The sequence below is a fragment of the Poecilia reticulata genome, linkage group LG5, assembly GCF_000633615.1.
Source record: "Poecilia reticulata strain Guanapo linkage group LG5, Guppy_female_1.0+MT, whole genome shotgun sequence".
NCBI lineage: Eukaryota > Metazoa > Chordata > Actinopteri > Cyprinodontiformes > Poeciliidae > Poecilia > Poecilia reticulata.
Window position 1 is genome coordinate 25,788,850 of NC_024335.1, and position 25,105 is coordinate 25,813,954.

The following is a 25,105-nucleotide window of genomic DNA, read 5'->3' on the forward strand; positions in this document are numbered from 1 at the left end:
CCCCCATATGAAATCCAGTGCTGAGGTCAGAGGTCACTAAGTAAATAAATAGAGACTTTTGTGTTAATGTGACCTCAAAATGAATACCTGGAAGTTTATTTTTATATCAGATTTCTACCTGTACAATGAAAGTATTCTTCTTTTAATTAATCAGAGAACTATAGATCAGTGTAAAAGAGAAACGTGTATCTTTTCAATATTTAGCATGATGTCACTTTGCTTTGCTTCAAACCAATCTTCTCACTTCAGAGAAGATTTTTCTTTTTTCATTTGACCTGCAGATTAACTTTAATTAACTCCTTTGACAGGCTTACAGAACAATTATTGTATGAGAGTATTTGTTAATCTTGTGTTATAAATCTAATCAACCCTTCACATTGAGGTGATTCCACTGCTAAGTAGATTGAACTTCTGCTGTTATTAATCTATAAATATAGGGCTTAAATAAAGCTTTATTTAGTGATTTCCACTAAGTGCCATCACATCGTGCTCTGTTTTTTCTTATATCTTTTTTAGATTGAGCATCTGTACGGGTTGACAGTGTTTGAAAACTATCTGTACGCCACCAACTCAGACAATGCCAACATGCAGCCTAAGACCAGTGTGATCAGGATCAACCGCTTCAACAGCACAGACTACCAAGTGGTGACCAGAGTGGACAAAGGGGGTGCTCTGCATGTCTACCACCAGAGACGTCAGCCTCCAGGTGCTCGTGAACGCTAACGCTGCCACATATTTTGTCAGTTGTTATCCACTACAACAGCCCCTCACGTTTTATTTCGCCATCCCCTGGTTTCCAGTGCGCAGCCACGCGTGCGAGGTGGATCAGCTTGGGAAGGCCGGAGGCTGCTCCGACCTCTGTCTCCTTGGAAACGGACACAAGACCCGGACGTGCCGCTGTCGCTCTGGATTCAGTCTAGGCAGCGATGGGAAGTCCTGCAAGAGTAAGTGAGGCTCCAGTTTGAGTAAGTCAGAGGTTGAGTTAAAGTCAACAATCACTTAACTGTCTGCTGACTCAGGCTTTTACCCAGAATGCCCTCATTCTGATGCTGCGAGGCTTGAGGAGCAGTCGAGTCGTTTCCTACAGATACTCTGATGAGAAGTTCTTAGTTTTGCTGTAGTTTCAGTTCAGCATTTTAGCTGAAATTTTGGAAAAGTTAAAGTAATCCAATATCTTTATATATTTGGGATTATAACTAAATTATCTTAGGTAATTGCATTTTTTTCCTCCCAAGTATTAGACTTTACTCACTCTTCCAATGTCTAAAAATCGTCTCCTCCTTCCTCCCCTTCCTTTTTCCTTGTCCTTCATTCCTTCGTTCTTCCTTTGTCATTCATTTTTCCACTTTATTATTTGTTGTTTTCTTTCCTTCATTCTTTTCCTTTTTTTGTCATTTTGTCTTACCCTTCTTGTCTCTCGTTTCAACCTATTACTTACTTCCTCACTTCTTTCCTCCCTAGTTGTAGTATTTTATGCTGAATAATTCTATGCTTTAAAGAAATTTAAAAGACTGACAGCTATGCAACACTGAACTGAGAAAAGAATGGAAAGACTTAAAAATGTGTAGAATCCCTTTGTACAGTCCTCTTCTCTCTTATTGGTCCACCTGGTGAAGATGTAGAAAAAAAAAATCCCTCTATAAAAAATAAGCTGATTTTTATTGCAGCTGCATAATCTCACACTGAAAACCCCCAAAAACCTATCCTTTAATTTGAGAACATTTGTTTAGTGGGGAAAATCCCTCATTAAGAAATAATTGAAACATAATGCTGCGGGCCTGTTTCTCTTCTAAAGGCACTTTAATCCTTGCTGAAATCTTAGATATACCAAGAAACGTTGAATTCAAATCGTGTTGGTTCTGCAAGAAATCTGAAAATATGTCCTCATGTAGTTATTCAGCAAGATAATGATAAAAACCATATGGTCAAATGAATACACAAATAGTTCAGAAGACACAAAACATCTTCAGACAAAAATATTTTTTCTTTTAAAGTCCATAATATGGCTGCTAAAAATAGTGGAGGACAAATAAATGTCCACATGTCCTCAAGTTTAAAATCTATCAGCATTTATTTCTCACATCAACGGGGCTGTAATGTATTTATTTGTTTTCCAAGTATTATATAACTAATGCTGTTCAGCAGATCTTTGGGGGCTCGAAGGACTTATGATATTTTAGCATGTAGGCAAATACGTAGGTTTCAGCTCAGAATGAAATACAAACTATGGATCCGTTGAAAATCAGCTTTGCTAACACAAAACAACGTTGAGCTTGGATGAAGGTTGTTTACAGGCTCTCTGTTGAAAGAACAGAATTAGCTCTAATTTCCACTTGGAGCTGTTGGCTGTGTTCAGAAAGATGTTTTAGTTTTTCATGCAGCATTAGCAGCTTTATTAATCTGCCTACTCCTAAACCCACAGAACTGATTTAACCAAGGGCAACCCATTATCTTTCCAATTTGGCACTGCTTGCAAATATTAACTTTTAGTTCATTTGTGTTATGAAGATTCTGGGGGAAACTACTGCTTTTTTACATTTGGTGTCAGATAAATAACAGTGTCAGTTTTAAGCCGCGTTTGTCTTGTTTTGCTGCAGAGCCTGAACACGAACTCTTCCTGGTCTACGGTAAAGGCCGCCCGGGTGTCATCAGGGGGATGGATATAAAGGCTAAGGTGCCAGACGAGTACATGATCCCGATCGAGAACCTGATGAACCCCAGAGCTCTCGACTTCCATGCAGAGAGCGAGTTCATTTACTTTGCCGACGCCACAAGCTACATCATTGGGCGACAGAAGATTGATGGGACAGAGAGGGACACTATCCTGAAAGAAGGTATAACTAAGTTAAGACTGAAATATTTGTCCAGAGGATTTTACAGTCCATGTAGAAGAAAAATATTTAAATTTAATGGGCAGACTTATTCCAGTGCGATGACATTTTCGTCACTTTTAGGTTAACTGTGTCTCGCGAACATTGTGTTAGTGTTTGAGGATTGGAAGATTTTTGCTGTGGCTGTAATTTACAAAGACGCATTAAAAAAACGCATGTTCTTTTACTTTTTCTGAATTTAGATTTAGGAATATTGCATTTCACAGAGAGAGTAAATTTACATTACATAATAATTGGAGTTGGAAAAAGACATCGTCTTCAATCTTTTAGCAAACACAGGAAAACAACCAGAAAATGTTGAAGCTGATTTTGGAAATGCTATATTATATAATGCAGCACTTGATATCTACCCACCTTCAAGTTTGTTCACGTTTGTTTCAGGGATCCACACAGTGGAGGGCATTGCTGTGGACTGGATGGCCGACAATTTGTACTGGACAGATGACGGGCCCAAGAAGACCATTAGCGTAGCTCGGCTGGAAAAGGCTTCGCAGACCCGCAAAACCCTCATCGAGGGAAAAATGACTCATCCTCGTGCCATTGTGGTGGATCCTCTTCACGGGTAAGGGTGGACACACACACACACACACGCACACAGAGAGATGAGGTGGGCGGGAGGGAGTTTGATGTTTTTGTTTGACTAAAAGAACTTCAATCCAGAGCTGCGGTTGTTTCATCTGTATGGATCATGAGCTAACTCACGCTCCATCTACAAAAAAAGATTTCTATTATTCATCTTGTTGTTTATCTCGTCTTTATATCCCACGGAGACGCATTTGTCATGCTTTCAATCTGTGTTTCTGGCTGTCGTTACGATGCATTTTGATGTCCCCCCCTTGATTACTACTCATGGATTTCCTCCACCAGATGATCCACATGCAGGCGTTTCTATCGCTCACCGGATCGAGTCGCACTCAATCTTTGTGTCTTATCGCTAAAAAGTTACCGGTTTTCTTTTTAAAATCATACATTTGCAAACACGCTGTTTAGATTGGTAGTGACAGCGTGATGTGTGTCCGCACACCTCCCAGGAGAAAGGCCCTCGCTTCCACTAATGCACATAATCCATCAGGCTCAGAAAGAGGAAAGAGGTGGGGGGAGGTTCGCTGAAAGGATGAGAAGGAGAGACGGAAGAAAGAAAAATGAAATTTTAATGGTTATACCTGCCATGTTCCCAGGAGCTGAGGTGTTTTCAGACCTAGTTAATTGCTTGCAGCCTGTTTTTTTGTACATCAGTGACTTGATTGACAAGTCCTGGATTAATTAACTAATTGAGGATAAATAATGATTTATTATTTTGCAAGTTTGTGCTGTGTAATCATCCCCATTGGGTGGTCTGGAGATTTTTCTAAAACTCTACATATGTTTGAAACTCTTTAAAAAAGACCATATAAATATTGTATGTCAATCAATCAATCAATCAATGGCTGATGTTGTTGTGCTTCATCAGGTGGATGTATTGGACAGACTGGGAGGAGGACCCCAAAGAAAGCAAAAGAGGCAAAATTGAGCGGGCCTGGATGGATGGCTCCAACAGAAACGTCTTCCTGACTAGCAAAACGGTGCTGTGGCCCAACGGGCTCAGTCTGGACATCCCGCAGGGCATGCTCTACTGGGTGGACGCCTACTACGACCGGATCGAGATGGTCTACCTTAACAACTCCGGGCGAAAGGTCTGACCGCCACGGCGTCAGAATGTTCTAACAGCGACGCTCAGTCAGATCAAAACCAGGATTATGTTCCAAAAGACCAACAAACATGGGAGCTGAAATAATCAGAATTGTTCTGCAAACCCAGTGGTTTAAGGTGTTTGTAGCTTTGTTGGGCAAATTTTTATACATTTAAAATAAATAACCAAGAAGCAGATGATTAATATTCTATAAATTAATTTTAAAAATTTGGTAACGTTTACTTAATATCTTTTTAAAATGCTACTTCAGTACCATGTAAATACTGATCTGTTTGTTAACATGGTGGTTAGTGAATATAGACATTTGAAACAAAAAAACTTGCTCAGAAAAGTTCTGGTCTTTCATTGGAGGTAATATTGTAACAGATGTAATTTAATCTCTAACTGAGACAGATGGTTCACTTTGTACACACTGAAAATGATTGTGGCATTAGAGTATAACACATGTAGCTCACATAAACGACACTGAAATGTTACAGTCATTATCCTAGATCATTTCTTAATCTCATCCTATGCTATGCAGACACTCAGTCTGCACTGATGAAAATTCACTCAACTTGCTACACAGTATGTTGTAAGTAGTTCAAACTGTCTAAAGCATGACCTCACTTCTGATTAATTTGACTGATTTAGCTATTTAAACTCTTGAGGAAGTTAATAGAAAGAAAGCAGAACTTTGAAGTTTCATCACAAGATGGCCGGACGATCTTTGTGTTTACAAAACAAACAGAAAAATGAGTGTTGCTATGGTGAAAAAAAGGACTTTCCACTGGTGCAGTACAACAGATTACATTTTACACACTTTATCCCAGTATTGACTCTCCATACAAAATCATCTAAACAGGACTTGACATAAAAACACTTAGTTTCCTGATGTTTAAGACAAACTTAAATTAGCTTGACGCACTAATAGTAAGTAGCAAGATAAGCACCAATGCTTATCTTGCATTGGTGCAAGCTTAAGTTACTGCTTTTTCTTGATAAACCTTGATATGTTCTTTCTGTAAAAGAGATTGTTGTATGAAGCTTTTGCCACCATTAAACATGAATTCCCCTCTGGCTTCTTGTCTGCCATCAGACGGTGTATGAAGGTCAAGAACTGAACCACGCCTTCGGTCTGTGCCATTATAGCCACTTCTTGTTCTGGAACGAGTACCGAAGCGGCAGCATTTACAAACTGGACACCACCACCGGCACCGCCACGCTGCTTCGTAACGAGCGCCCGCCCATCTTTGAGATCCGGATGTACGACGCTCAGCAGCAGCAAGGTGCTGGACATTAGATGTGGCATGTAGCGTTAACTTTATGCTGTTGAGTCGCTGCTTTATTTATATCCATTGTTCTGCAGGTACTAATGCATGTCGTGTGTACAACGGTGGCTGCAGCAGTCTGTGTCTGGCCATACCAGATGGCAGACAATGTGCCTGTGCAGAAGACCAAATACTGGACCCGGCTGACAACACCAGTTGTAAAGGTACAAAAGTTACTAAAAGGAAGGTTTTGTCATGTAAAATAATGTGATAAATTAGTCCAGTGCTTTATACCCCCTTGAGTGCAACTTGTGTCTCTACAACTCAATTGAAATAAAACTTAAGCACAACTAAATATGTGTGTACAAGTGTGTGCACATGCTTATTAAAAAAAAAAAAAACTTTGTTAAAGCACGCCTTGATTTAGTACAGCATTTAGTCTTTTTGTGTCAAAGTGGATGAGTAAGGCACATCTTGATGTGGCAACAATGACCCACCCTGCTTTAAAAAAAAAAAGTCTAAAATCTATCAGGGTCTCTCCTGTGCGCAGCCTTTTCCAGACCATCAAGTCCAGGTCTGGGTTGTGTATGGATAAAAATTCTGATCTTCTTCTGGTGAAGCAGTTCTGTGCTTGATCTGGATCTATACTTTTGTTTGTTGTTGTCATGCTGAAAGATGCCATAGAGAGGTGGCAGCAACTCTCTACAAACTATGCATGAATAAAAGCCGTAGAAAACTTCAAATTCAACTGGGACAACAAAAAGTTATATTTTTTAGCCTGCTCTTTTGCACCCCCCAATTCTGATGATGTCCGCATGGCCCATATGTAACACCTCCGCTCCGCATTAAGATGCTTCAGAAGGCTGATGCAGTACATGACTTTGGCTTAAAGATGCAACTAAGAAAATGTGAGGCAAAAAAACAAATGGGAACAGCTGAACTTTATTTAGGTTAATAAAGGATTCTTAAGGTAATGGTAGGTACGTACTGACTCCTATATCATTGAACAGGATTCTTGAAACGGTGGTTATTTCTGAGCACAACCACATGGTCTGCATGTATTTTAATATTGTCCTTAAAATATTTTAAGTGTGCTCTAAGAATGAAACGTACAGGTTATGCAACACAAAAGATTCTGAAGTGATTTATTATGGTCTAATTTTTTCACAGCACAATGATTTGACATTTTAATATATTGGTGGGTCGATGTTGTATGTCCGGTATTGGCACAAACATCTGTGATTGTGCGAGGGCTTAAAGAGTGCTTTGCTCAACTGCAGGGTGAAAATAAGACAATGATTAGGACTGTTTGCTCAGAGTTGAATGCACAATATACAACAATGACAGCTGCATATTGTAAAAGAATAAAATACGATGTTCTTTGTGACGGTATTCAACAGAATAACTGTGAAAGTCCAAGTGTTCCCCGTCTGTATGATGATTTATTTGCAATTACAGCACAGCAACTGGTTTGTGGCAAGTTTGACAAATGGATATGGATGAAATTTTTTACTTCCACTATTTTTCTAATGGATAGAATGCAAAACTGCACCCTGGCAATGTTTTACTTACTGTTTCTCCTTTTTTCCCAGCCAACCCGTCTTATGTGCCCCCTCCTCAATGCCAGCCAGGGGAGTTTGCCTGCAAGAACAATCGCTGCATCCAGGAGCGCTGGAAATGCGACGGGGACAACGACTGTCTGGACAACAGCGATGAGACTCTAGAGTTATGCCGTGAGTCAACACACGTCAGGTCCTAACAAGCAAAGGGGTGCATGGTGTGTGCTGCTGTGCAAGGAGGAATAAAGCAATGTCTGCGGATCTGGGAAAGCTTTGTTTCCTCACAGACTGTAGCAGTGATCTTAAAAGAAGCCTATTTCCTTTCATTTTGTCTCTCCAGACCAGCACACCTGCCCTGCTGACAGGTTCAAGTGCAAGAACAACCGCTGCATCCCTCTGCGCTGGCTGTGCGACGGGGACAACGACTGTGGCAATGGCGAGGACGAATCCAACACCACCTGCTCAGGTGCACCCAGCACGCTTCGAAGAGCTATTATAAGCATTTCCTTCTTCAGTTTTCACCACACTGGACACAACTTCTGCCTCTTTGCATTTCAGCTCGGACCTGCCCGCCCAACCAGTTCTCCTGTCACAGCGGGCGCTGCATCCCCGCTTCCTGGATGTGCGACCTGGACGATGACTGTGGCGATCGGTCAGATGAACCTGCATCGTGTGGTTGGTTGACGTCTCGTATTGTCATGCGGTGCTTTGGTGGTGGCAGAATCACGCTTTGGGGATGCTTTCATTGTTTTACTTACTGTATATTATATAAAATCCAGTAAAGTTTGTGGCTGTGACTTAACAAAACGGGTCAAAGGGCATGAATACTATTATATAGTATTCATGCCCTTTGACCCTATTTCGATGACTCTAAAGAGTGTTTTAATATTTGAATGGATCTTTAACGGTATAAAGTCTAATGGCTTTTGATTTCTGCAGCCTACCCCACCTGCTTCCCCCTCACGCAGTTTACCTGCAACAACGGGCGTTGCATCAACATCAACTGGCGCTGCGATAATGGTTAGTGTCTACTCTTTGTTGCGTTTGCACTGTAGCAGCTCCCTAGCTCCCTTTGTCACAGTTTGCCATGCATGTTTCATCACCAGGCCTTTATTTCTTGTGCTTTATGTCATGTTGTGCATTCCGTACATTTGTGTATTTTGGTTTGTGTTGTCCTCTGTCGTGCTGTTCGCCCACTGTGCTGTCTTCCGTTGGTTCTGTCTTTCAGAAAAGGATTGTGACGACGGCTCTGATGAGTTGAATTGTCCAAAGCTGACCGGTTAGTGCATAGATCAGAATGCACCAACACGGTGATGATGCTAGCCGAAGCTTTCAGACTGACCAATAAAGGCTTAGAGAGAGAGTCAGGGACGCTTTTCTAACTGAGGTTCAGCCTCAAGCTGAGGTGTTTGTGAAGCCAACAGAAACTTAAAACTGCTGCCTCTTTTCATTGTTTTTTTTTTTTCGTTGATGTGCTACACACAAATTTGATCAATGAGTCTATCAAATTTGTGCGCATCAGTTGTAAATAGTTGTTTTTTTCTCCCATAAGACTTTAAAACTCAGTGGTTTAAAAAGCTATTTTTATGCTGCAGAGCTCAATCTGTCATCGCTGTGTACATTTTCTTAATGGTGCCTATTCTGATCTATGCAGTTTCTGTCATCACTTTAAAGTCTCATCTTTCACATTCTGCATTGTTTGTTTTCACTTCCACGTGTTAAATGATCTGTTGTTCTTGTAGCCTCATTTGATTCCGAAGCGACTTGCTGTGTTTGTTTCCCAGATAACGACTGTGGGGACAACAGCGATGAGGCTGGGTGCCGGCACTCCTGCTCCAGCACTCAGTTCAAGTGTAACAGCGGCCGCTGCATCCCAGATTACTGGACGTGCGACGGCGATAACGACTGTGGGGACTACAGCGACGAGACCCATGCCAACTGCACTAACACGGGTCTGTGTCTCTATCTGCTGATCTGCTCACGGTCCATTTCATTTGCTCACGGTTCACTTGTTTTAGAGAGAGTTACAAAGGATTAGCTTGTTCTTGCAGCACTCCGATGTCCTACTTTGTAACATATAAGTCAGTTGTCTATGTAATGTAACATTCTGGCTCGTATGGTCTGATGCAGCGTTTAAGGATGATCAGAGCTTCCTTTACAGTAGAGTAATAAATGTTAGACAAGTATTAAAAACCTAAGAAACAACAGCTTTGTGTTAAAGCAATTGCTGTAAAAGGAGGGTTTATTATTTGAAAAAAAGACTGAGGGATAATGGACTTAACACTTTCAATTGTCATCTTATATTAGCAGTCGTCACAGTTATCAGGGATTTCATTACTACATTTTTCTCTATGTGTACTTGTTTGAAAATATAGACTCTAAGCAATTACCCTGAGATGTCCAAAAAGTTGACACTTTTCTGTTTGTGTTTCATGAAAGACAGAAGTTAAAAGCTCAATGGGCTAAAATAAAACAGCTTTGCTGTAAAACACTCAGCCTTCTTGTTATCAGCTGAAGTCTCTATCTCTCTTGTTCTCTTCTCACCTGTACGTTACCACGTCAGAAAAAATAGCTTTGTAAAAAATAGTTTTTAATTGTTCATATTTGTGTTGCCTTTGATTTAATTTTAAACATCTGATACTGAAAATTGCTAACTTCAAGTCTTCTGCACATAGCATAACCTTTTCACCAAAGAGTTGTTCTGTTGCTGATGTGTTAAGGTATGCTGCGTTCAATGAACAGGACAAATTTGGATTTTTCAGTATCAGACAAGCTAGTCACCAGTCTAAGCCAATTAGGCTCAAAGTTTTGTTCAGTCGTATCTGTCCTGTCTTTACCTTTTTTTCCTTGTCAATACATTTTTTTTTTTGTTAAAGTAATGCGAGTTTTTTTCCCCGGCCATTAATATTATTTTAAACATTTTGCATTTTTTCTTGATATTGTTTTTTCATGTAAGTTTTTCTTAATATTTTGACATTATTCCATGTCATTTTGGGTTTTCGTGATGTTTAAACTTTTTTTTTTTACATTTTATTTTGACATCTCAAAATTAGTCATTTTGACTATTTTTTTAAGTGTTTAGACTTTTTTTTCACCTCTTTTTGCTCAGCTCTCATCTTCCATGCTGTCATGGCTAAACAACAAAAACACTTTGTTTAATTTATTTTGCTTGACTGACTCGTGCATGTAGAAGCTCATAAATGAACTGTATGGTCATCATTTAGCTTCTTTCCAAAGCAACAGGAGAAGAAACAGACTGACTAAAACATGTTCTGTTTTAGTCAGTCTTCTTGCTGCCTTTCTGCCTCATGATTTTGGACTTTGTTTTGCGCTCATCACTGAAAACAAACTTTTTGTTCCCCCACAGCCACACGTCCACCCGGTGGTTGTCACACCGATGAGTTTCAGTGTCGGATGGACGGCCTGTGCATCCCGCTGCGTTGGCGCTGTGACGGAGACACCGACTGCATGGACATGAGCGATGAGAAGAACTGCGAGGGCGTCACACCCATGTGTGATCCAGCTGTCAAGTTTGGTTGCAGAGACTCCGGTGGGGCAGACTGGGAACAAAGATGTCAAGTAGGGTTATGTAAAGTTTTAGTTTTCAGCTTCAACCCGACCTTCTATCCGCAGCTCGCTGCATCAGCAAAGCCTGGGTTTGTGACGGCGACAGCGACTGCGAGGACAACTCGGATGAGGAAAACTGCGAAGCGCTGGTGTGTAAGCTCTCCCACCACGTGTGTGCCAGCAACTCCACCATCTGTCTGCCTGCAGAGAAAATCTGCGATGGCCACGACGACTGCCCAGATGGCTCCGATGAGAAACTCTGCGGTAAGAAAAGAACAGCGTTCGGGCTGAGAGCAGAACATCACGTACTGCATCTCTGCGTTTTCAGACACTAATGGCCTCACTACTTCGCTGTGCAGATCTGTGCTCCATGAACAACGGCGACTGCAGCCATAACTGCACGGTGGCTCCCGGCGAGGGCGTGATCTGCTCCTGTCCGCTGGGCATGGAGCTGGGCTCCGACAACAAGACGTGTCAGATCCAGAGCTTCTGCGCCAAGCACCTGAAGTGCAGTCAGCGCTGCGAACAGGACAAGTTCAGCGTGAAGTGCTCCTGTTACGACGGCTGGGAACTGGAGCCCGATATGGAGAACTGCAAGAGCAAAGGTGAAAGAGCCAATCAAACAGAACAGCATGACAGTGGGTTGGGTATAAATGGTTTATATCAGGAATAAACCATAACATTCAGCCCTTTTTAACTTTATTGGCCCTTCTGGTAAAAGTATGTGGTAAAATAAATTCAACTTTTACCGCAGTTCCATAATCTTACATTGAAAACGTCATAGAGAAATCAACCTTTAATTTGAGTGTATCTACTTCTTTAGAGAGAAAAAACGTGTTTTGCTATTGGCAAGGCAAGTGTTTCCCTAACAGAAGCAGCTTTTTTAAATTCATTATCAAATTTTTAAGTCAACGAATGGCTAGAAACGTCTAAAAGGTAATGAGTGCCTGTTTTATCGATGTATGAAGCTTTTCAAACACGGCTGAGCAACGACCGCATTTATGTTATAGTCACACATGAAGAGTATGGAATAGAAAGTGAATAAAATCTCCAAAGTTTACTGTTTGAGAACTGCAGGTAGGAGTTGCGTACTGGGGAGAAGTCGATGTTAATGACAGTTTACATCACTTTATAGCAACAAGAGCTGCAGAAACGTTTACAGCAAGCAACATAGATGGTAAACAAGAAAGTATTAAGACTGTGAAGTTCATTAAAAGCTTAAGAAAAGTTGAAAACAAATTGATGTTATCGATTTAAATAGCAAGCAATGAGTCTTTTAGAGTTTCTTGATGCGATCGATACTCAGCACACTTATTATTAGGAGAGGTAGGTTGTTCCAGAGAATAGGAGGAGCTACTATAAATGCACAGTCACCTCTGTTTTTTAATTTAGATATGGGAACGCCAAGGAACATTTGGTTATCTTAAGGTTTCCTGATATGATATGATATCATATCATATCAGGATTTGATATGATATCATATCATATCCTGATATGCTGTATATAAAAGGTCTCTCTGGTAACCATTAGAAGCCTTTTATATGCCACTTGTTGGTTGGGTGTTCAGCCTTTTCTGTCCTACTATCTGTATAACGTCAACTGTAAATTAAAAGCTAGTAAAACTCTAACTTTAACTGTGGGATTTGGTGAAATAGGACTAGTCAAGTGAAGATTATTTATAGCACATTTCAGCAGTTAGGCAGTTCAAAGTGGTTGACACCATAAAAACATAACACCGTAACTAATTAAACAAGCAATAACCATTGAGTTTTATCAGATGCCACCATTAAAACCATCAAGCAAAGACACATCAAATATGTTGATCAACATTTCAGTTATTAAGTATTAAAGTCAGCTCTATGCAGGTTAGGATTTTAGCCTTGATTCAAAGGAATTCAGTGTTCAGGCATTTTTGCATTTTCCTGGAAGTTTGTTCCAGATTAGTGGAGCATTGAGACCGAATGCTGCTCGATTCTGGTTCTGAGGATGCAGAGCAGACTGAAACCAGAAGATCTGAGTGCTCTGAAGGGTTCATACAACAACAAGAGTCCATGTGTTTTGGTGCTAAGGCGTTCAGTGATTTATAAACTAACAAAAACACTTTAAAGCGTATTCTCTGAGCTGCAGGGAGAATGGTATACGCACTTCAGAACTGGTGTGATGACTAGTGAAAACATGAGCAGCAGCGTTCTGGATCAGCTGCAGCTGTCTGACTGTTTTTTTTTTTAGATTATGTAATATTGTTGTCTGATAAGAAACGAGAGATTAACATTTACCACACTCACTGCTAAGCATGGTAGAGGATCTGTGTTGCTGTGGGCTTGTTTCTCTTTCAACAGTTCTGGAAGTATTTTTTAAAGTGCATGTGAATATTATAAGCTTTTTGAAACACCACAACAAATCTTGTATGCCAAGTCAGAAAACAAAGAATGGGTCTTCAAAGAGAAATACCATGCTTCAGCCTTACAAATATTAGAAGAACTATATGTGTTGTATTAATACTTAAAGGTACTTGTATGAAGTCTTAACTGCAGGAGTGGTAATAATTTTGAATGTGCCATATTTAAAGACTTGATGTTTGAGAGTGAGGTAATAAAAATGGGATGAAGTTACAGGACACACAACTGTAGCAAGAACATGTGTAGTTGTTTGAGATCCAATTGGTCCAAAATGTTGTACTCTATTGGAGTGAAACACGAAGCAATAAAAAGAAAGAGAAATAGAGGTCATCTGCTCTCAGCACAAATTTATGATGGATCAGAAGGCTCCTTGAGAGACCATAAATATTCTACGATTTAAAAAAAAATATATATATATATAATGAAAATTATTTTCTGCAAATGGTCATAAAGAATCAAAAGCTGCAGCGGATTTTATCGAAGTCATCGTAAGGTCAGGTAGTGAGGAACAGAGTCCTCTAAAGCAGCTCTGAGTTTTATCAGCCACATAAAAAGAACATCCTGTATTTATCTCCCTGCAGCAACTACCCAAGAAGGAAACTTTATTCTGCCGCTCCTCACCTGCTGGTTTTAGAGGCGAGCCAGCTGTATGCTGTCGTTCGTCCCACAGCCTGTCTAGCTGCCTGTTTGCTCCAGATAACTGCTGTCTAATTTACTCACCATTTTCATTACACAGGATTAAAGCAGCTTTCAGCATAGCCCCTCTTTATAGGGAGAGTCACCCAGAGCAGCGTTACACGGCTGTCACCTCCAATACACTGCACAGCAGAGCTCTTCTTCTTTGCTCAGAGTAAATGTACTTAAGTAAAAGCCTTAAGATTCATATCCCTTTTTGAAATAGTGGCCTGGCCAAAACAAGATTGCCTCTCAGATGGGCAAGACATTATGAACACAAACATCTGCTTCAGGGATTTACTTCCCTTTTTGCTTTTTTTTGTCACACAAAGGTTTCAGTTCCTGAAAAATGTTTTCTTTTACGCAAAGATGACCTCAGTAAGTACAGAATAATTTCCCTCTCTTGTTAAGTCATAATTTAAGTTCAGTTTCACTTGTCACTGAAGACTGAAGTATGAAGAAATCACTTGGCTAGAACGTGTTTGGCAACATGAAGTAAGAAAAAGTATCCTAATGAAGCAACACGTAAACTTAAAAGAAATTTAACAACAGGTCGGAAACATAGCAATCACTACACTGAGACGGTCCCCCATTTGAATAAGATGAGGCAGATTTTATGTCACTTAAGTCAGTTCACAATTCAACAATAAAAAAAGAGACTTGACTAAAAACCATCGCTTCCCTAAACTGACTAAATGGTATGAGGTTACTTTGCCTCTTTGGAACCTCAAAGAGTCACTGCAGTTGATGAAACCATAAATTTTACTCTCTACACTACAAACTTGTTCTAAAATAAAATTGTAGAAAAGCTCAAAGACTCTTTTACTATGCATCAGGACAGCGATCTGAAGTACGCCAGTAAATCCAGCACTGAATGACTCAAAACAAAATTGAAGGGTGCTGTGGTGGTGCAGGGGCAGAGCACGAGCCACATATTGAGGCCTTGGTCCTTGTGCCAGTGGTCGCAAGTTTGATTCGCGGCCTGGTGACATTTACTGCATGTCTTCCCTCTCTCTCATTACCCTGTTTCCTGTCGAACTACTTTCAAATAAAGGCCACTAGAACCAACAAAACCTTTAAAAAAAATTGAAGGACTTGGAGTGTCCCAGTCAGATTGCAGACTTGCATTATGTTGAGATTATTTGACAACATCTTGAACAGGAGAGTCATGCTTGACAACCATCCAGTGTGACTGAATTATTTAACAGTTCTGCAAAAAAAAAAAGAAAAAAGATTGGGCCAAAGTCCAAGGGTGGCATAAATAAGGCGTAGAGGACATGTTTTTTTTTAGTTTGGATAGTTTTTGGAATAAGAACAGGAGAGTCATTGCCTAAAAGAGTGTCAACCATCTTGGGAGAATAAATTCATCTGTAATTAATGATTTCATGAGATCTTTTCTTTCTGTGTTTTTACAGATCCATTCAAACCATTTATTATCTTCTCAAACCGCCATGAAATCCGGCGCATTGATCTGAACAAGGGGGAGTTCAGTGTCCTGGTGCCTGGCCTCAGAAATACCATCGCCTTGGATTTCCATCTTAACCAGAGTTCCCTGTACTGGACTGACGTAGTGGAGGATAAGATCTATCGTGGGAAGTTGTCTGAGAATGGAGGTAACATTTTTTAAATATAAAGCTTATATGTAGCTTGATACATAGAGATTTAACAGATAAGCTACTGTTTCTTTTTTTATGGCACTTGCAATTTCAGTGGCTTGAAATCATATACATAAATCGATGAAATGTTTTCTAATACTTGTACTTTCAATACCTCTAGTCATGTTTTGTTTTCAGTCTTTGTTTTTAATGTAGAAAGATGGGCGAGCTGAAAATGTGCTAGCCAGCTTTATTGATTGAAACCTTGTAGAAAAATGCTTGGGTCAGATAAAGATGGCCAAACCAAAACATTAGTTATACATTATGTTTGCTGTAGAAGTTAAAACAAATACAGTTAATTATTTTTACACTTTGCAATCTGTTTTTTACATTATTGCAACAAACATGTTTTTTTCTGCAAATATTGCAGTATTACTTTAGGCTGACCGGAGGCCGATCATTTTTCTTGACTACAGGCTACTTGTTAACAAGCTTGAGGTGCTGTATTGTTATCAACTAGTAATCTTTTAGCTAACATTAACTGCATCCAACAGTATTTGAACTCAGTCGGTTAGTTTGGTAGAAAAACTGTGCAAAGTTCTTTGCGTTGTGCTGGTTTGCTGCCATAATTCTAATGCCATTAAATTTTATTTTCAGCCCCTTTATTTTTATTTACAACTTACATTGCTGACAGCCTATCTCATAATCTAAAAAGCATGAAAACGTATTAGAAAAACAAATAGTGAAACTTACAAATGTTCAGAAAGAGAAATAGGAAACACTCCATGAAAGACGTAAGCAGGCTGCAGACAATCAATTACTTAGGCTATGGAATTAATTGTTTAATGTAAAAGTGATAAGTTTGATGAACCATTTCTTCAAAACCACAGAATTTGATATTAGCTTGGTGGCCTATCCACTTTGGAAATGACTATCTTTTGGCTGCTAGCTGTTAGCTTGAATAGCAAACTGACAACTTCCTTAACTAGTTGTTAGTTTGACCTCATGCAGCAATAAACTCATGAAAAATAAGTAGATAACAAGGTACAAACATTGTCCGTTTGAATGGATTAAAAATGTTTAGATACTTAAATAGCACATTTTTACAAGAAAAATGTCAGAGAATAGTGCCTACTAGCATAAGCTAAAGTTAATGTTAGCCACAAAGTTTAAAGAAAGTAAAACTCACCTTCGGATCCGTGAATGTATAACGAGGCGAACATCTTTTCTCCAGCTTACTTGCTGGGGCTTCGGATCGATGTACATCATTAATTGTTAAGAGGAGTAACCCTAAAAGGACAGAGTGTAAAATGTCATTTTCAATAGAGGGGAAGCGACCAAGCCGCTTTTTCTAAGCTGAGGTGCAAAGAGCCCATTACAATGATTAGCTGTTAAACTAAAAGCAACAACTGATAGTTAAGCTAATAGTTATCTGACTAACTGTGGGCTTGACGAGCTATCAGCTGATTAATGCTTATTTTCACTAGCTATTGGCTTAACTAGCCACTAGCTTAAGGACCTGTTAGGTGACTATCTTTTTGTTTAATTGGATGTTGGCTTATTAACTGCTAAGTTAATATATTTTCCTCTCATCTGCGTTTGGCTGCCAAGCTGCTAACTAACTAGCTGTTGCCTCAATGTCCTCTGAAAACACGAGTTACAAGAAACTTCCAGTTCCAACTTAAAATGAACCCATTTCAGAAAATCCCAATTGTCTCTTTAAAGGCCTGTCAGTTATAGAGGTCTGTATTGAAGTTGTTTGGGGTTTTAAGCGTGTCAACATTGTTCAGAACACAATACTGACTCATCCCAAATAATTACTCATCACTCTCATTAGGAAGGCAGTGCGAAATTAAAGGGTTAGAGAGAGGCTGTGATCTCTCTTTAGCCCTGACACCACATATTTAGCTTCTAGGAGCTGCTCTGTAATTGTACTGTCACTTTGTCTTTTGTTTTTATTGTGCCGTTTTGTTTTCTCTACATGGCATCTTAACACTTCATTAGGGGACAATTTGTGATACTTGGGGTCTTATTACAATTACAAAATTTCTAAGTACTAAACCCCTGCAGAGTGGGCAGTGCTGTGGGCTACAGTAGCCTGAAAAAGCTGCCATCAGCAGATTCTTGCCAGCAGAGCCTTTAACCATGTGAAATTAAATAGAGTGCAAATTCAACAAGTACCTTCAGCACCCCAGATAATTATTTGTTTTCCTAAATAGGCTGATGAAACAGGATTTAATTGGGCGTCACATAAAAAAGCTTTGAAGAGTTCCACCAACACAACTTTACAAGTGGCTGCAGACGAAGGACCTGATAAAAATCAGGATGTCTGAATGTTTTCCTTGTCGCTTTTCCTCCTCCTTCAGCTTTAACCAGCTTTGATGTAGTGATCCAGTATGGGTTGGCTACACCCGAGGGTCTGGCAGTGGACTGGATAGCAGGAAACATTTACTGGGTGGAAAGCAACCTTGATCAGATCGAGGTGGCCAAGTTGGACGGCACTATGAGGACTACTCTGCTGGCTGGGGAAGTGGAGCACCCTAGAGCTATTGCTCTTGACCCCCGCGATGGGTAACAGCTGCACTGCTTGCTTTACCTCCTGCAAATAAAACAGAGCACAGTCACAACAAGTCCCTGTGTTAAAATATATTTCTGCAGAATCCTCTTCTGGACAGACTGGGATGCCAGCTTGCCAAGGATTGAGGCTGCATCCATGAGCGGAGAAGGCAGGAAGACGATCCATAAGGAGACGGGCAGTGGAGGATGGCCTAACGGACTCACTGTGGATTATCTGGAGCGGCGCATCCTGTGGATTGATGCCAGGTCAAACAAATAAGAAAAAATACATTTTAACCTTCGCATTTTATATAAATGCGAAGGTTTTATATAAACCTTCGCATTTATATAAAATAAATATAATGCATGTAGCTAAAATTGTTATTTTTACAGATCCGATGCCATTTACTCGGCTAAGTATGATGGTTCTGGACTGATCGAGGTCCTGAGAGGCCATGAGTACCTCTCGCATCCTTTCGCTGTCACCATGTACGGTGGAGAGGTTTACTGGACGGACTGGAGGACCAACACGCTGGCCAAGGCAAACAAGTGGACTGGGAACAACGTGACTGTGGTCCAGAGAACTAACACGCAGCCCTTTGACCTGCAGGTCTACCATCCATCCAGACAACCACAAGGTATCAGTGTATACAATCACTATTTGCCAACTAGAGGTCAATAGTTATTATTATAATTATAATTCTTATAATAATAATAATAATAATTATTATTATTATTATTATTATAGTTATTTGTTGTTATTGTACGTGACAAACCATTACATTCAGCTATAAGTGTTTTTCTTTTGGTTGCATAGTTCCTCCAGTTTTTATCTTGCTATTGTTTTGTATTTAGTTATGTTTTGACTGCAAAGACGCACCGATCAGGCTTGTCTTGGCATGTGCTGATTTCTGATTTCTTGTACTCTTAAGACTGAGTTATCGTTGCACTTTCAAAGATTGGGGTTGAGTGGGCGTGAGTCAGGACGGCGGTAAGGCGTTTATAGTTAACATGTACGCTGGAGCCATATTCTCCTAGAGGGTTTATATAAATGCCAGTGCAAGGGGAGTTGCTCTGCCAGAGCACCTTCCAAATCATCCAGTTTGTGTGAATGGTGATGCGCAATCCACACAGAGTTACAAAAATTCAGAGGTGCACAACCAGGCACTGCGACAGTGGCGAGGCAAACGCACGGTGTTTGGGTTGGCACACCACCGCGCATCCTGTTCTATACGTCAACTATAAACCTAACTTTGACCTATCCATCCCAATTTGGACCAATTTTGATTTTGGTTTGCTATGAGCTGAGGGAAAGGGAAATTGTCTGATTTAATCTCTGTTTTTCAGGAATGTGTATAGTTTTCTTTTGCAATTATTTACCTATTTGAGGAACTGGGAGCAGGTCAGGCTACTTGGATAGAAATCTGTTTCAAAAAATATTCAGGAAGTTGTACTTTTCGTTCCTAAGCATCTTGTACTGGTTGAACATTCCCCACATTTTGCTTCAGTCATCTCCTGGTTTTAATTTTCAGCTCAGTTAACTTCAAAATATATAACAAAAGCAGTCTGAATAAGTTTGGACAGTCGTAATAAATTCCACACCCCTTTGCAATGTTTATTTGTAATAAATCAATGTTAGTGGGCATATTTAGATGAATTTAATAAAGCAAAGGAAGTGTTTTCTTTCTTTAATGAAAAAAAAACTCATTAGTCATTTTGTAGAAAAACATGGTTGGAAAATTTTACATTTATTTTCAGAAATGCAATTATAAAGTTAACAATTGTAGGAGCAATGGATCATCACTGCGACTTTTTTTTTTTTTTAAGATTGTGTGGCGTTGGTGTCCTTTTCTATTAGTAGCTTCACAAGAAGAATGGCAGAGAGAGGAGAGGAAGAAATGCAGAAAATGGCCTGGGGTCGGGATCATCAGTGTCTAAAATACTCTGACCGACTAATTTACTATTTGTGCACCTAATAAAATGACCAACCGTCTGCATCTACACCTTCTCGGTCCTTCTTCTAATCCACATTGTCGTCTGTGCAGCTCCAAACCCCTGTGCAGCCAAAGATGGCAAAGAGCCCTGCTCCCACCTCTGCTTGATCAACTACAATCAGACGTTCTCGTGTGCATGTCCCCACCTCATGAAGCTGGGCCCCGACAAACGGACGTGCTTTGGTAAGTCTAGACACATGCAAATACTTGTTTGTTTTGGGTTTTTTTTTAACGTAGCGGGTGGAGGGGGGTTGTTGCTGCTTGTGTGTAGAAATGTGAGTCTCTGAAGAGGGAACGTAAAAGCTTAATATAATGTTTTCTTCTTTATAAAATGGCAGGCTGCTTATTTTATTTATTTTTTTGCTTGAGTTTAATATTCAGGGCAAGGCTCTCAATTATGTTGTGTGATATTGGATCCAAGGAGCCATTATAACTGTCCCCCACATCCACAACATACTCTTGCTTGCCTGATACAGTCTGACAGAGTCATTAGTCTCCCATCTCAATCCCCCCTTTCCATTTCTTTTTTCTATCACTGAAGCCGCGCAGATTTAGACAAACAGTGACTGCTGAGTTTATCCTATTTGTTATGTATTTTCACTGATTGAATTTACTCTCACCGCGGCTGCTGTGCCGTTACCCTGCCAGATATAATCACGTCAGTCAAAAATACTATTGAATTAAGTGTTTGTTCAAGCAGCAGGGATGATACAAAGAAGCACTCATCCCTGCAGCAACTATCCTTCCACAGATTAGGCATTGCTTCCTTTTCAGAGATTACCCTTTTTGGCTTGTTGCTGCGTTCACTACTTGACTAATTTCACTGAGCATTAATGGACGCATGTCATCATCTCGTCTCCCCCTCAGAGTCTCGCCAGTTTCTGCTTTACGCTCGACAAATAGAGATCAGGGGAGTGGACATAGACAACCCGTACTACAACTACATCATCTCCTTCACTGTGCCGGACATCGACAACGTGACTGTGGTGGACTACGACGCTCTGGAGCACCGCATCTACTGGTCAGATGTGCGGACACAGACGATCAAGCGAGCTTTTATTAATGGGACCGGAGTCGAGACCGTGGTCTCTGCTGGTAAGGACGACGAGGCAGAACATCTTTCAAAGGATCGTTACTTAGACTTGCAAGGGAAACGTCTGTTTTGGGCAAACATTGGTCTTAATAAAAAAAATTTAAAAAATGAAGAAACTGCAAAGTATATTAGGCACAGACAGAAACATTTTTATTTGGCCATTGAAATTCAGATAATAATAATAATAATAATAATAATAATAATAATAATAATAATAATAATAATAATAATAATAATAATAATAATAATAATAATAAAAACTGTTGTTGGATATTGGGTTAACAATCAAAATACAGCTGGCACACAACCAGCATACAGGTGTGCAGACATTGTTCAACTGAAAAATCTCTGAAAAGACTTTTTAAACTAAAAGAGCTCTAATGATGAGGAGTAATACTGAAGGAAGGGTCACACTATAGTTTTTCCTTTGTCCTCTCTACTGTCTGTTATTTTAAAAAGGCTTGTTGAGTTTCTGCCCAAACCAAAGAGTTGATCTACAATTTATGTTTGCTGTGTTTCATCAGATCTACCCAACACGCACGGCCTGGCGGTGGACTGGGTGTCCAGGAACCTGTTCTGGACCAGCTATGATGCCAATAAGAAACAGATTAATGTCGCCAGACTGGATGGCTCCTTTAAGAACGCCGTCATCCAGGGTTTGGACAAACCACACTGTCTAGTGATGCATCCAATGCTGGGGTCAGTGCCACACACTCACACACACGGAAATAGAAAGGGGCTCGTCGTAAAGCTCTCAGATGTAGAAACACTCTCATTCTTGGAAACTGCTGTGAGACGTATTCTTTCTTTTACCCACTCCTGCAACCTTTTCTTCCATAAATGCCTCCTTGCTGAACCCACAACACATGTGGTCTCCACATATAAACAAACACACCCACTCCTATGACAAACACCATTCAGCTAACTTTGACTTCATAAGAAGCAATTAAAACTGATATTTTCACTGCTAACCTTATTCATTACAAAAAGTATTACACTATATACTGTACTTTTTAAGTTTGTGTAACTTTATAGTGCTCATGAAGCAAATATATAAATAAAAGTCTCATTAATCTTAGATTTTTCTTTAAAAAGTCACTGTGAAGTGTAGAACAAGTCAGTTCAAGGTTTATAAATTTACTACAAGTTAGAACTAAACGTGATCAAATGAGATTCCTTAAAGCTACGACTCTGAAGCTTCATACCTGAATTGAGTTATTATTTTGTTGCATTGCTTACATGATGTAAAATATGATGAGAGGTGCTGAGTCCCAATGACCGGACATCCAAGTTAGCTGTAGAAAAGTCATATAGAGAGGAAATAACAGAATACTTTAGCTTAGCGGAGTGCTAAAGATACCTCAGGCCTTGCTGCTCTGGGTGAAGAGCCATGTTGTCCAAAAACTACCTCTGGATTTACTGATAATGTGAAACACATTACTGTGGATCTTCTCACTTTTCCCCTTATGTAGTCACTGTTAATAAATAGATTGCCGACAGCTAACGCTTAAGCATTTTCTTACTATAAAAATGGCTTTAAAGTTTTGTTCTCTCATTTTAATTGTAATCCTCTGCTGCTTCTGTCTTTTATTTTGACACTTTCTGAGCTCAGACAGACTGTGTCTGATTCACAGCCAGTGTCTCCGTCTTTCTCTCTCTTTTTCCATCTAGGTTCTCTTTGTTTATCCTACATCCTGTCCCTTCCTGCGTTACTTAAAACATTCATTTTTTCCCCTCCTGAAACTCTCCCCCCCTAATCTCCAAACAGAGCTTGGCTCCAGCCTCCCCCTCGGTCGAACAGTGCACAGACAAACCATCTGTACCTCCAAATACAATGGTTCTGCAGGAATATGTGTGCCTTTCTGTGTTTGATTTCCACTTAGAAAGTGTCTGTTGTTTGTTTACTCCTTTGTCTCTTTGAAGGACTCGGTGAAGAATAGGACTGTTCCCGATCAGAGCTTTGTTGGTGTGTTTGAAAATGAGAAACAGATGTTAGAACCCTATGCTGGAGCCGTCTGCTTTCTCTGCCACACTAACACACTTGACCCCAACTGGAGTGGGTGGGGTCAAGAAAGGTTGGGGCAGGATAAACTGTGCTTGCACTAAATAAAAAGGAGAAAAACTTGAAAAAGGAAATGTGAATCCCCTAGTCTGTTTTTTTTTTTGTTGAGACATGTTAAATATAATAAAGGCTATGGCTGGATGTGGTTAGAATTAAAAGGAAGTGATACATATTAAATATAGCTTAAATACGCAAGGACACACAACAAAGGGCTGACAATTGTATCTGGTTACGATGCGACATTAAACAATTAACTAAGTTAAAAAGGTAAAAAAAAAAACAAAAGCAAAATTAAACTTTTATGTTAGTTTATAAGTTTTCAGAAGATTTTGTGAAATCTAGTTTGAGAGTGACATACAGTAGATTCCAAAAGTGTCCCCTCCCCTGGAAAACATAATTGGGAAGTGGAATGTAAAGAATGCTTCGTTTTCCTTCTTTTTTCTTTCTAGCAAGCCAAAATCTGAAAATTGTTGTTTTTACTTTAATCTGATTTTGAACAGATTTTGTCATGATAAATTGCATGTATGACAAATTGCAATAAGTGGAAATTCAGATGTTCCATGAAAGCCTCAAAGCTATGTTAAAAAACAATAGTGGGAAACAGCATCACGAAGACCAAGACACGCAGCAAATGGGTCAGAGGGAAAGACTTAGAGAGATTTAACAGAGGATGAGGTCATAAGAACGAAGAATGGCTCCTAATGTGACAGACATAAGTCAAATCGTTGGCAAGTCTTATTGCTGTTCACAGATGTCCTAGTTTGACTTCTTTTGCAAGAAATTTTGACAAACTTGTCAGTATTTGGTATGAAAAACTTGCTGGAACACATCCTAAGTTACAGTTCTCTGATTTTTATCCTTTCTGTCACACACACTACTTTGTGTTGGTCAAAATTGCCATAAGATACATAGAAGTTTGAGAAATTTGCAAGGCTCTACAGGTTACACCTAAGCTCCAAGTTCACAGTGAGACATGTTTTTCTTTCACTGTGTATTTTTGATATGTTCTGCTGATTAAAAAATGCCTTTAAAGTCAATGGTTTTCTGTGTGTCTACACCAGGAAGCTGTACTGGACAGACGGCGACAACATCAGCATGGCCAACACAGACGGCAGCAACCGCAGTGTCCTCTTCACCAACCAAAAAGGCCCTATTGGTGAGAGACCATCGTCCCCCTGTGTTTGTGACTAAGAGACAGCTCCCCCTAGTGATGAGGTCGGACGTTGCTCTTACGTGCTCTTTTGTTTCCTAGGCCTTTCCATCGACTTTGACACGGCTCAGCTCTACTGGATCAGCTCAGGAAACAGCACCATCAACCGCTGCAACCTGGACGGCTCTGGACTGGAGGTGCTGGAAGGCACCAAGGGCAAGCTCATCAAGGCTACAGCGCTTGCTATTATGGGTAGGCCTTAATGAGCCCATCATCATAAGCTCTTTGTTTTAGTTGCAGTTTCAGCAGAAATTATGTGTAATGTCTACGTTGTGTGACGTTCACCAAAGGGGATAAGCTGTGGTGGGCGGACCAGGGAACCGACCAGATCGGAACGTGTGATAAAAAAGACGGTGGCAACTGGAAAGTCCTGAGGAACAGCACTTCGCCCATGATGCACATGAAGATCTACAACGAAACCGTGCAAAAAGGTGCAACAATTGTTTGTTAGAGTCCATTGAAAGACAAAGTCCATCTGTCTGACAGAGGGTCTAATTCAAAGCCTCTGAATGTTTATCGCAGGCACCTCTGTTTATACCCGGTTACTCATCTTTGATTTGTTTT

The 25,105-nt window shown here is 40.0% G+C and overlaps 1 protein-coding gene across 7 annotated transcripts in view; it reads left to right on the top strand.

The window, feature by feature from the left end:
- LOC103465345 (low-density lipoprotein receptor-related protein 1-like) overlaps positions 1-25,105 on the top strand; it is a 109,798-nt gene that overhangs the window by 54,614 nt on the left and 30,079 nt on the right. For 4 of the 7 annotated variants that reach the window (XM_008410077.2, XM_008410078.2, XM_017304762.1 and 1 more), the window contains exons 9-33: positions 517-706; positions 801-944; positions 2,598-2,834; positions 3,273-3,453; positions 4,342-4,564; positions 5,660-5,849; positions 5,930-6,055; positions 7,424-7,564; positions 7,731-7,856; positions 7,949-8,065; positions 8,330-8,410; positions 9,175-9,342; positions 10,758-10,940; positions 11,024-11,221; positions 11,317-11,562; positions 15,447-15,644; positions 17,993-18,197; positions 18,285-18,449; positions 18,576-18,820; positions 20,228-20,359; positions 21,044-21,271; positions 21,794-21,968; positions 24,393-24,487; positions 24,584-24,733; positions 24,832-24,972. In XM_008410077.2, the coding sequence (XP_008408299.1) occupies positions 517-706; positions 801-944; positions 2,598-2,834; positions 3,273-3,453; positions 4,342-4,564; positions 5,660-5,849; positions 5,930-6,055; positions 7,424-7,564; positions 7,731-7,856; positions 7,949-8,065; positions 8,330-8,410; positions 9,175-9,342; positions 10,758-10,940; positions 11,024-11,221; positions 11,317-11,562; positions 15,447-15,644; positions 17,993-18,197; positions 18,285-18,449; positions 18,576-18,820; positions 20,228-20,359; positions 21,044-21,271; positions 21,794-21,968; positions 24,393-24,487; positions 24,584-24,733; positions 24,832-24,972 (4,285 nt within the window). Of the gene's footprint in view, positions 1-516; positions 707-800; positions 945-2,597; positions 2,835-3,272; positions 3,454-4,341; positions 4,565-5,659; positions 5,850-5,929; positions 6,056-7,423; positions 7,565-7,730; positions 7,857-7,948; positions 8,066-8,329; positions 8,411-8,618; positions 8,670-9,174; positions 9,343-10,757; positions 10,941-11,023; positions 11,222-11,316; positions 11,563-15,446; positions 15,645-17,992; positions 18,198-18,284; positions 18,450-18,575; positions 18,821-20,227; positions 20,360-21,043; positions 21,272-21,793; positions 21,969-24,392; positions 24,488-24,583; positions 24,734-24,831; positions 24,973-25,105 lie in introns of all 7 variants that reach the window. The other 3 variants (XM_008410074.2, XM_008410076.2, XM_008410075.2) reach the window with 1 other exon arrangement.